The sequence below is a fragment of the Salvelinus sp. IW2-2015 genome, linkage group LG11, assembly GCF_002910315.2.
Source record: "Salvelinus sp. IW2-2015 linkage group LG11, ASM291031v2, whole genome shotgun sequence".
Taxonomy (NCBI): domain Eukaryota; kingdom Metazoa; phylum Chordata; class Actinopteri; order Salmoniformes; family Salmonidae; genus Salvelinus; species Salvelinus sp. IW2-2015.
Window position 1 is genome coordinate 3,899,242 of NC_036851.1, and position 12,018 is coordinate 3,911,259.

The following is a 12,018-nucleotide window of genomic DNA, read 5'->3' on the forward strand; positions in this document are numbered from 1 at the left end:
ACCCACCCTAGTCACACCCTGATCTAACCAACATAGACAATAAAAAGGCTCTCTAAGGTCAGGGCGTGACAAAACCATATATCCTGAGGCTGCATTTATTGTATCTGGGGACTTCAACAAAGCAAGTTGAGGAAAAGGCTACCTAAATTCGATCAGCATATTGACTGTAGTACTCGCGCTGGAAAAACACTCAACCATTGTTATTCCAACTTCCAGGATGCATACAAGGCCCTCCCCCGCCCTCCTTTCGGCAAATCTGACCACGACTCCATTTTGCTCCTCCCTTCCTATAGGCGGAAACTCAAACAGGAAGTACCCGTGCTAAGGACTATTCAACACTGGTCTGACCAATCGGAATCCACATTTCAAGATTGTTTTGATCACGTGGGCTGGGATATGTTCCGGGTAGCTTCAGAGAATAATATTGATGTATATACCGAGACGATTACTGAGTTTATCAAGAAGTGTATAGGAGATGTTGTACCCACTGTGACTATTAAAACCTACCCTAAGCAGAAACCATGTATCGTTGGCAGCATTCACTCAAAACTGAAAGCGCGAACCACTGCATGTAACCATGGCAAGGTGACTGGGAATATGGCAGAGTACAAACAGAGTAGTCATTCCCTCCACAAGGCAATCAAACAGGCAAAACGTCAGTATAGAGACAACGTTAGACAAAGAGTCGCAATTCAATGACTCAGACACAAGACATATGTGGCAGGATCTACAGACAATCACGGATTACAAAAGGAAAACCAGCCACGACGCAGACACCGACGTCTTGCTTCCGGACAAGCTAAACACCTTCTTTGCCTGCTTTGAGGATAACACAGTGCCACCGAGGCGGCCAGCTACCAAGGACTGTGGGCTTTCCTTCTCCATGCTAAGACATTTAAACGTGTTAACCCTCGCAAGGCTGGCAGCCCAAACGGCATCCCTAGCCGCATCCTCAGAGCATGCGCAGACCAGCTGGCTGGTGTGTTTACGGACATATTCAATCTCTCCCTATCCCAGTCTGCTGTCCCCACATGCTTTCAAGATGGCCACCATTGTTCCTTTACCCAAGAATGCAAAGGTAACTGAACTAAATGACTATAGCCACGTAGCACTCACTTCTGTCATCATGAAGTGTTTTGAGAGACTAGTCAAGGATCATATCACCACCTGTCACCCTAGACCCACTTCAATTTGCTTAATGCCCCAATAGGTCAACAGACGATGAAATCGCCATCACACAGCACACTAGCCCTATCCCATCTGGACAAGAGGAATACCTATGTAAGAATGCTGTTCATTGACTATAGCTCAGCATTCAACACCATAGTACCCTCCAAGCTCATCATTAAGCTCGAGACCCTGGGTCTGAAACCCGCCCTGTGCAAGTGTGTCCTGGACRTTTTGACGGGCCGCCCCCAGGTGGTGAAGGTAGGAAACAACATCTCCACTTCGCTGYTCCTGAACACTGTGYCCCCACAAGGGTGCGTGCTCAGCCCCKTCCTGTACTCCCTMTTCACCCATTACTGCGTGGCCATGCACGCCTCCAACTCAATCATCAAGTTTGCAGACCACACAACAGTAGTAGGCTTGATTACCAACAGCGACGAGACAGCCTACAGGGAGGAGGTGAGGGCTCTGGGAGTGTGGTATCCGGAAAATAACCTCTCACTCAACGTCAACAAAACTAAGGAGATTATCGTGGACTTCAGGAAACAGCAGAATGAACACCCCCCCTATCCACATGGACGGGACCACAGTGGAGAAGGTGGAATGTTTTAAGTTCCTCGACGTACATATCACTGACAAATTGAAATGGTTCACCCACCCAGACAGTGTTGTGAAGAAGGCTCATCAGCCCTCCAGYACACCTACACCACCCGATGTCACAGGAAGGCCAAAAAGATCATCAAGGACAACAACCACCCGAGCCAATGCTTGTTCACCCCGCTATGATCCAGAAGGCGAGGCCAGTACAGGTGCATCAAAGCTGGGACCGAGAGACAGACAAACAGCTTCTATCTCAAGGCCATCATACTGTTAAATAGCCATCACTAGCACAGAGAGACTGCTGCCTACTTGAAATCATTGGTCACTTTAATAATGTTTACATATCTTGCATTARTCATCTCATATGTATATACTGTATTCTATACTATCTACTGTATCTTAGTCTATGCCGCTCTGACGTTGCTCGTCCYTATATTTATATATTCTTAATTTCATTCCTTTACATAGATTTGTGTGTATTTGGTATTTGTCGTGAAATTGTTAGATATTGCTGCACTGTCGGAACTAGAGGCACAAACATTTCGTTAGCACAACCACCTCATGGACAAGTGACATAACAAACGGATAAAACAGTTGATTGTGCATTGCGAGTTCTACCCTTCTAGTCTAAGCTAACTGTGTACGTAGCAGTCATCAAATGACAGCTCTTCTCTTGTCTCTCAATGTGCAGTGTTGTACATACAAWTAATATCAATCTGTGTCCAAATCCACACAAATCCACACTGTGTCCAAATCCACACAGAATCTTCCTTTGTCGTCTCGCTTCACTTTGTGACAGTTCTCTGGCATCAATACTTTCCCTCCCTTTGCATCTTTCCCTAGACACACAGTACTGTAAATGTGTGCAAGCTCCCCTAGCCAATCTTGTAAGGACCACTGTGACATCCAAGTCTCTTCTGTAAAACTTTGGAGCTGTATCCAGTTGTACCCTCATGTGATGTCGTTTTATAACATGCTGTATGTAATGTAACAGATGCTACAAAATGTAAACATTTTGTGCCTCGTAATTAATCTGTTTCACAACAAATGGCATGCTACAAACGGCACCCCATTTGTCCCTGTTTRCCAGGGACAACGGAGGGATGGATGGACAAGCTGAGCAACTTTACACTTGCCCAACTCAATTACAGGCCTGCCTTTTAACTGTTCGCTAATGGCCTGAGTGGAGTGGATTTGCTACCTTGCCCCGAGCTGGTAGCCATATAGCAGCTGTGTCACCTGCCCCTACTGCAGCCAGGCAGCCACCCCAACTCCAATGATAACGTGCCCAGGCAGACAATGTGATTCTGCGTGGTTGGTTAGACCATGGGGCTGGTAACGCCAAGGTCGTAGGTTAAATTCCTGCAGGGATCACATACACATCCTCAAAATGTATGCACTCACGTATTGTGAGTCACTCTGGATAAATGTGTCTTTTCAAATGGTATATTTTATTATTCGTATATTATAGAGACCGATCATTTCCTCCCCACATTGTAGCCTCTCTTTCCCCAAATGCATCAGCATCATTCCCTCTTGATTTGTATCTAGTGTGACACTGAAAAGGCTTCCTATACAAGATAACTGAATGGACATGAATGGATAATGGAAGACCATTGATTGCCTTGTAGCTTTTGAAACTGTCCTCTCCTTTGTCCCCGAGGTGGAAACATTTATAGATTGAGGCCATTGTTGCTATGGCATTTTGTAGACTTTTCATAGATTGCGGGGGTTTTGAAGCAAATATATTAATGTCCCAACAATTGAAACCACTGTCCTATTCTTGAATGTTCTTATTTCTAATAAAAAATGTAAAATAATATTTATTTGGTTTAGCCCATTTCAATTTGTAGGGCATACTGTATTATATAGATGTTTTATTCAGACCGAACTTGTCACTAACAAAAGTTAAAGTTGAGTAAGGAACTATGAACCAATTGAAACCTCAAACAACAGCAGTAACTGTCACTTTCCCCGAACTCTACCATTAAACAAAAAGACACATTGCCCTGTGTCTTTTGCTTTTATTTATGTGTGCTGCTGTTTGGTACAGCGTCCTTATTTGTTGGCATCCATCTCTCGTATCGGCGACGAGTTATTCCACAGACGTAGTCTCTCCATTATCCACAGTGCAGTGCCTCGGTGGGCGTCTGCTGTTTCATAGGGCAGTAAACTAKCTCTGCTTTATTACGCCTCCCTGCTGAGTATATCAACCAACGAGAAGGAGAGCCAGAGGAATACGCATTCACACCCAAACTAAAGCAACAAATATTTGGGGATAATATTTTACAAGTCTGAGTAAGAGTCTCCATGAATAAATATTGATTTCAGGTATTTATTATGAGCAACGCAGTCTCACTGCAGCCCTGGCGGGTATAAAATGGAAGGGTGTTGATGGCAGTAGGACTTCCTGAGTCAATGTGTTGTGTTGCTGCCTGAAATTACACTATAAATATATCACAAATATACATTTTTCACTGACGTTTGTATCCAATGTAAGGACTGGTGWCAGCAGATAGAACCTCGATGGCAATGGGGACAGTCTATTGAAGCACAACAACAAGGAAAGATTTATTGCTGCCATGCATTCAATAGTGGATGCTTGTCAACTCAAACGGATGCCTTGCGAAAATAAATGCTTAATCAATTGGTGAACACAATTTTAAAGTGTTGTGAACCAGTTAACCTAAACTTTATTGCATAAATTATAGCTAGGAAAGGAATTAGGAAACCACGTCTACAGGAAGACTCCATTTGTTTCAGTTTCAGTTCCTTTACGACTCTTTATCGAGCTTGGAAATCCTGCAAGCCATTAGTGGCTTGATGAGGACTTATGCTAATCAGTCTAGATTAGCCAGCAGCCTTTAAAACACCCCCATGATGTCTGACAGCTGCTGAAGTCTGACTCACCCTAGCCCACTCTCTCACATAACCAAGGACCACCAATCACACACCCAACGTCTATACGGCTCCAGACCCATATTCATATTACATAATTTTGGCCCAGCTTTGTCTGGAGGTCTACAATGACAGGTTTCAAAAAGGCTTATATAGGACACAACTCTGGATGACCCCCCCCCCCCACACACACACACACACACACACACTCTCCTTATCATTTCAGTTTTTTTGCTTTCTGGGCTTGTCTTCCCCCAACTGCTTATTTGCCTGTGGTCAGTGCAACACGGTCTCGGGACATAGCCGGATCCAGCACTTACCATGAAAGCCTTTCAAGCCACGACTGGCCTAGCTGCCAGCAGGCACTGAGCTGTCAATTGGTTTGATTTGAATTTTATAATGGAGTTGTGATCTGTGAAACATCAGTCTAAAATGTTTTTATTGCTCGCAACCCTGTAGACATCAATTTACCCAAACATCAATCTCCACCGGTAAAAAAATACAAATAAATACAGGCCATGTGTTTGGATGTTTGTGGTTATGGAAGTGCAGCCTGATTGTTTTGACGCCGTCAATATTTCTGTTGTAATGTATTGCCAGTATTTCATTGCCGTGGCACACAGCACTGTGGAGATAATTTGAATGGAGACGGAAACTCACTGGTAGGACCAATAGAATTGACATTGCCATTATATTCTCCTTCACTATTTTAAAACAATGCATATGCCCGAAAAGGACAATATTGTGTGTTGTGGATAGAAATAATTCCTTAAATCACATACTATTTTGGGGATTGGTACCAATTAGCCAACCACCGTGTTTACCTTTCTATCCTGCATTTCCTCTCTATTTACAGTAGGACAGCTTGTCACTAGGCGCTATCAAACCAATTAAGGTAACGTTTACTGTTTGCAATGTTGGTCATCCTGAATGACGGTGTTTCCGAAAGCACTGGAAAAAAGAAGCTTGCAGGCCCACATTTGTGACTGACCGGCTCAAATGGGTCTTATGTAGCAAAATTTTAAATTGTTTTTTGTACATTGATAAAGAGTAGAGACTCAGAGCTACAAAATGGTATATCATACACTGCTATTGAGGAACAATGGGAAGTTAATCTGCTTTAAAAGTTGATAAACTTGTAACCCCACTTTTGAGAAAATGGACCTTGAATATTTTCGGTACACCTACTGGAGAGCTCTTGTTTGTCTACACCTTTTCAGCAATGGTTACTTGCATATTTGCATAGTAGCAATATTAAGAATATGTCCAGATAAAAATATTAATTAAATATCTTATAATTATTAGATGATGCTTGCCCAGACACACTTGTCTAAAAGTAATGTSAAAGAAATGCTATAGCCACCCCCCAGCCACATTTAACAAAGTGGATGGGTTACAATTGTTTACAATAGATGGCCATTATCACCCCCAGACACATCTGGCTAACTTTATGGGTCATGTAATCATCTGACAAAGTGGAGTCTTTAGTTTAGACATGTAGCTACCCAGCTAAACAATGAACCATAATCTCAACCCATAGCTACAGTACAAACTGATTGTCATGTAGCATGAATATGCAAGTAGCTAAAGCTAACCAACTAGGTTCAATGTTAGCTAGCTAGCTAACATTAGGCTATAACTAGCAATGCAAATGGATTTCTGAGATATGAATAATATTACTACACAAATCATACACGTAACGTTAGCTAGCAAGCCAGCTAGCTAGCGAACAGTAGGCTTTAACTTGCAATGAAAATTAATTTCTGACAAAATTAGAAATATATAATATCCAAATATTTTTTGTAGCTACAGGTTGTTTGGCCCGTTGTGTCAAGTCACTCTGGTTAACACTGACCATGTGTATAAAGTAGTCCATCACAACTATTTCACACTGATGCTTGTCAATAGAGCCAGCTAAATTCAAGATAGCAATGTTGTTGAGAGCAGTAGCAACACTTTTGTAGTTGGCTAACGTTATATCTTTCAAAAAAGCCATGGTAGCAAGGAATATCTACACATACTGAGCAGCTCATGTTATAGACAGAAGCTAGCTACATGGCCAACCAATCAGAACTCATATCTCGGCATGTCCAGCCCATCCATTTTCTCAGCCAATCATGGCTAGCAGGAAGGTTCCTGTTTTTTTCCATGGCTAAACCAACTAGGCTCGAAATTTAACAATTTTATTCGTATTTACAGATGGAATACAAGTTTGTTACTAAGAAAGTTCACATGCTCCAGAAGGCATTTCTGACAAAAAATGCATTTTGATTAAAATGCTTCTCCTTTTGAAGTAGTGACATGCGACATACGCTTAGCTTCTTGAAACATTTATGTAAAACTAGGGACACAACTTTGGTATGAACCAATTGTGTTCATTGCCTTTGAAGGCTATTATTGCAATGGTCTGTTATGAGTGCTTATATGATGTTTAATAATGCACTATACTGCATGATAGAATGCAATTTAAATACATTTTGTTCATAGGATATAGAGTGGGTTGCACCAACATGGTTTAAATTAATCTAGGATTAGAGCTCATCTAGGTTTCGTAAATGTAGGTTTATAATTAATCAGAGATGTGTTGCACCACTTCATTTTGAATCTGGATCAGTAAATCTATGATTTTTAGTTTTAAACTATGATTAGTGACATGTTACACCAATATATGAGGTATTTCATGAGTTGAAACGAAGTTGCTAGCCTACTTGACAAATGAGGCCAGAAAGTTGCTGTTCCTTGATAAAAAAGTAGCAATGTAGCACTGTTGCAACTCCATTGTGAAAGGTTCTTATGGGTTGGCCGATTTGAAATAAAATCTGTTATTTGCCAGTAGTAGACAGAAAACTCGTTCTTTAGCTAACGTTAGCTACTTTAGCTAGCTAGTTTATAAACCAAGCTAGTTAGCATAAAATATAATGTGTTATTGTCATTACTTAACGTTATTTAGCCCTTTATTATTTGTTCGCTAGCCACCTGATCATTGCATGTCAAAGAAGTTCAAACTCTGCTTATGAAAAAAACAATTGTCGGAGCTGATGGAGGAATTTGCTAAGATAGAGGATAAAAAGACTCAACACGACTGTCAAAAAGAAGGAAGACCCCATGGCCGTATTATGCAACAGATTTCATGGATTGATACGGATTTAAGAGAAGAGGGACCCAAATCGGATGAAGGCGCGCTGGAAAAATGTCAAAGAGAAAGCCAAAAAGGATGCGGCAGTGGAGAGGCAGGGCAGTCTATTGCCCCTGGTACACCTAAGAATCTAGCTCTCCTGTAAAATCCAGCTGCTGTTTCCTCTGTAGGATTCAACCTTATGTACTGATTCTTCAGACCGGCAATAGCACTGGACACTCGGACTACAATCCTGCAGATGGTTGACTTGTTGGAGTCCAAAAAGATCCCCATCCACCATCTGGAAACATCCAGTTGCGTAGAACTGTAGGGTCACCAGGAGCTGAAGTAGTGGGGGTACAGCCACGTTCCTATCACTACAAAGCTTAATGGTTTGTGCAACCTTTCTTCCCAGTTGCATTACAGAGTTTTTGGAGAAGTTGTATCTCCTTGAAAACTCATCATTATCATAAACTCAGGATTCAACCTGTCTCTAATTGTTCTGAGAGGAACTGTAGTTTTGGTCTCTCCACAGATATGCTGCCTTTTATCAGTTAAACCACCTCAAGTGGCAGTTCAGAATTAACCTCCAATCTAAGTTTATATAAAAAAGGTTTAAAGTGAAAACTAAACTTAGATTAAAGTATTTTTCTTAAGTACTTTACACCTCTGATTAAATCCATCATCTAATCTAAATGTTGTTGTTTTTAAGGGTATCTGTACTTTACTATTTATATTTTTGACTACTTCTACTTCACTACAGTACATTCCTGAAGAAAATTATGTGCTTTTTACTCCATACATTTTCCCTGGCCCACAAAAGTGCTTGTTACATTTTGAATGCTTAGCAGGACAGAAAATTGTCTAATTCGCACACTTATAAAGAGAACATCCCTGGTCATCCCTACTGCCTCTGATCTGGAGGACTCACTAAACACAAATGCTTGGTTCTTAAAATGTGTCTGAGTGTTGGAGTGTGACCGTGGCTATCTGTAAAAAAAAAAAAAAAATTGTGCCGTCTGGTTTGCTTAATTATTTGTACTTTTACGTTTACTTTTGATACTTAAGTATATTTAAAACCAAATACTTTTAGACTTCTACTTAAGTAGTATTTTACTGGGTGACTTTCACTTGAGTCATTTTCTATAAAGATATTTTTACTTTTACTCAAGTATGAAAATTGAGTACTTTTTCCGCCACTGAATTTAAACTAGGTTTAGCATTTGGTGCAACAAGATTAATATATAAACCCTTGATTTAACCCAGTTTTAGAGTTAATCCATGTTGCTGCAACCCACCCATAGTGTTACTTTTTTCTCTCTGTTCTTACAGATCACCTATAAGGCTCTGAGCTCCTTGGACCCCAGTGCAGACCTGACCACCCAGCGCGGCAGGGTGTTCAAGCTACGCAACGAGACCCACCACCTGTTTGTGGGGCTCTACCCGGGCACCACCTACTTCTTCACCCTCAAAGCCAGCACCAACAAAGGTTTTGGACCCCCTGTTACCACCCGCATTGCCACCAAGATAGCAGGTGAGAGACTTGTTCAGAGCAGATAGTCTTAATAGTGGTGTTACGTTGGTATCAGAAGTTCACATACATACAACAGCAAGCACTACTGTAACGATGTACGCTGAGAGTCGGGAAGCAAGTTCAGCGAGTGAGTGTTTTCATAAATAAACGCAACTAAATACAAAACAAGAAACACAAACAACGCACAGACATTACACTGGAACAGGAACAATGACAACTCGGGAAGAAACAAAAGGGAGTGACATATAAATAGCAGGTAATCAAGGAGGTGATGGAGTCCAGGTGAGTGTCATTATGCACAAATGTGCGTAATGCTGGTGACAGGTGTGCACCATAAACGGGCAGCCTGGTGACCTAGAGGCCGGAGAGGGAGCACACATGACAACTACGACAGAAATTCCGTGCACCATCGTACCATAGCAGTTTTGTTCTCCTTTTTCCTTTTGTATGTTATATGAAAGTAAAAAACAAACACTGTGACATTGTAAAATGCTAAGTTTTCTAAAAAATACATTTTAGAACAAGGCTCGAACACCTGACTAAGACTTGTAAGGCCAGTATATTATTGTTCATTCTTCAAAAATTATTATATATATTTTTTAAATGGACACACTTCAGTAAAACAGTGACCTTTCAAATGTCTATATAGGGATTACATGCTGGGAATGATTAATGAAGTAGCGTGAGTCTCACTGTAGAAATTAAGCTAGAGTAGAGTAATATATTTATACGCTGAGATCAAACAAAGTTGGCGATGAAGAAAATCACGTGATTGCCACGTTATTGACACACCAATTTAATGCTGTTGCTGACAGTCAAAATATCACTGGAATGACAACGTACCCCACATACAGTACACAGAATGTAGCAATCAAACATTGTTCATCATTGTGCAACATTCATTTGAACCATGTCATTCCTGACATTCATAGATCGAATTGGTGTAACACAAGCATGAAGGATTTGTCTTCTTATCTCTGAAAGTAAACATTCCCTGTCTCAGTTGTCAGTCATCCAATAGACTAGAGCCTTGACGGCCTGGAGCATCGACACCTTTCTCTTTGGTTCCTGAACGAATTGGCATTTCTAATTCCAGCCTTGGTTTATCTAATCAAGGTTGTCCAATGAATGTTTTGGAGATAATGAAGACGTGACATTTTAAAGAGATGGCACTATCGTGACGTGTATAGGGCAAGGTTTTCACACCAACATGCTTGTGTTAGGATACATCTTTAAAAATGTCAATCTTTAGCAATGGCTTCATGGACAATATTGACTTAAGCCTATTCCATAGTCTATGTACTGTTACTGTAAGCCATACTCCGTTCTGGATTAGCTTCAGCAATCACAGGGCTAAATCCATTATTGCCATGATGTGAGGGAACCAAGTGTGTTTTAAAGATAGGAATTCAACAGGGTTTGTTCATTAAGAAACAAAAGTAACTAAAACAGACTCAAGCATATTAGTCTTTTGTGGCATAACATTTAAAAAGTGTTCCGTGGCGTGGCCTGATGAACACTTACTTGATCTCATCCCCTCTGAATCTTTCCCCACCAGCCCCATCGATGCCGGAGTACGAGACAGACACGCCCCCTCTGAACGAGACGGACACCACCATCACAGTTCTGCTGAAGCCTGCCCAGTCCAGAGGAGCTCCCGTCAGGTACCACACTATGACATCACGTCCTGTCTCTATTTGTCCAAGTGTCTCTATTTTGGCAGTGTTAACGTCATCTTAGTCTGCTTCAAATGTGAAAACTCTGGCATAAAGCCTAACTCACACATTTTTTTAGCATGGCAATATGGAGGTGTCAGATTCGCAAAATAATGGTGTGTGGAAAGAATTTATATTAAATTGTCTATATTGATTGTTTTAACCGCTTATCTGCACACTAAGAAATTCATTTGTTCATACACAACACATGACAGTGCAGTTAACGCTTAGGCCTAATTGCCCAGGTTTTTACTAAAGTGTTACCCCTTTCTTTCTCAAAAAAGACAAGTTATAAGCACAGAATCCAATTCATATTTATCCCCACCTTGAAATGGTTCACCGAAGTCCACAGAATCTCCTAAATTAAAAACTGAATTATTGTTCTTCCTGTGGGTGTTTTGAGGTATTAGAAGCAGTCATTCATATAAGTGCAATTTGTATGCAAAATGCATGAAGGGGATCAAGTTCAATTTGTATTGTAGTTGGCAGAGCAACACAGTTCTTTTAAAAGTTTCGTCGCATTTAGTTCCAGTTTTGAAAACATAGCCTTGACAAAACAGACACGACATACTCACTTATGCCAATTCAACACTACTGGCCGTTGGCTTGGAACAACAGCTTAACCGTTTTAGGAACATCAATCGCAAGCAGTTTGTTGACATTCATGAAAATATGGTTAGTGTGTGCAAATTGAAATAGGACATTTTGTGCTCAACCTAACAAGTCAGAAGGAAACTATTTCCCAGTGTTAACCGAATACCTCAATTGCCCTTATGGGCTAGCATTTGGACAGAAAGAAAATGCTTATGCACTTGCTATTGGGCTAACAATATTTCCAGGCCTTGTGTAGATTTATAGAATTGAAATATCTGAAGGGAATAATACACTTGTGAAATTGCTAAATAGGAATTTAAATCCAAGAGGGTCTTTACAGTATTCTATAATATAATATACATGCTATATTACATTTTCTGATTCATCAACTACTA

At 40.8% G+C, this 12,018-nt stretch overlaps 1 protein-coding gene across 1 annotated transcript in view; it reads left to right on the forward strand.

Moving 5' to 3' along the window:
- LOC111969673 (receptor-type tyrosine-protein phosphatase T-like) overlaps window positions 1-12,018 on the forward strand; it is a 398,678-nt gene that overhangs the window by 316,403 nt on the left and 70,257 nt on the right. Inside the window, exons 10-11 of the mRNA XM_070445814.1 lie at window positions 9,113-9,314; window positions 10,873-10,978. Of these exons, the coding sequence (XP_070301915.1) occupies window positions 9,113-9,314; window positions 10,873-10,978 (308 nt within the window). The remainder of the gene's footprint in view (window positions 1-9,112; window positions 9,315-10,872; window positions 10,979-12,018) is intronic.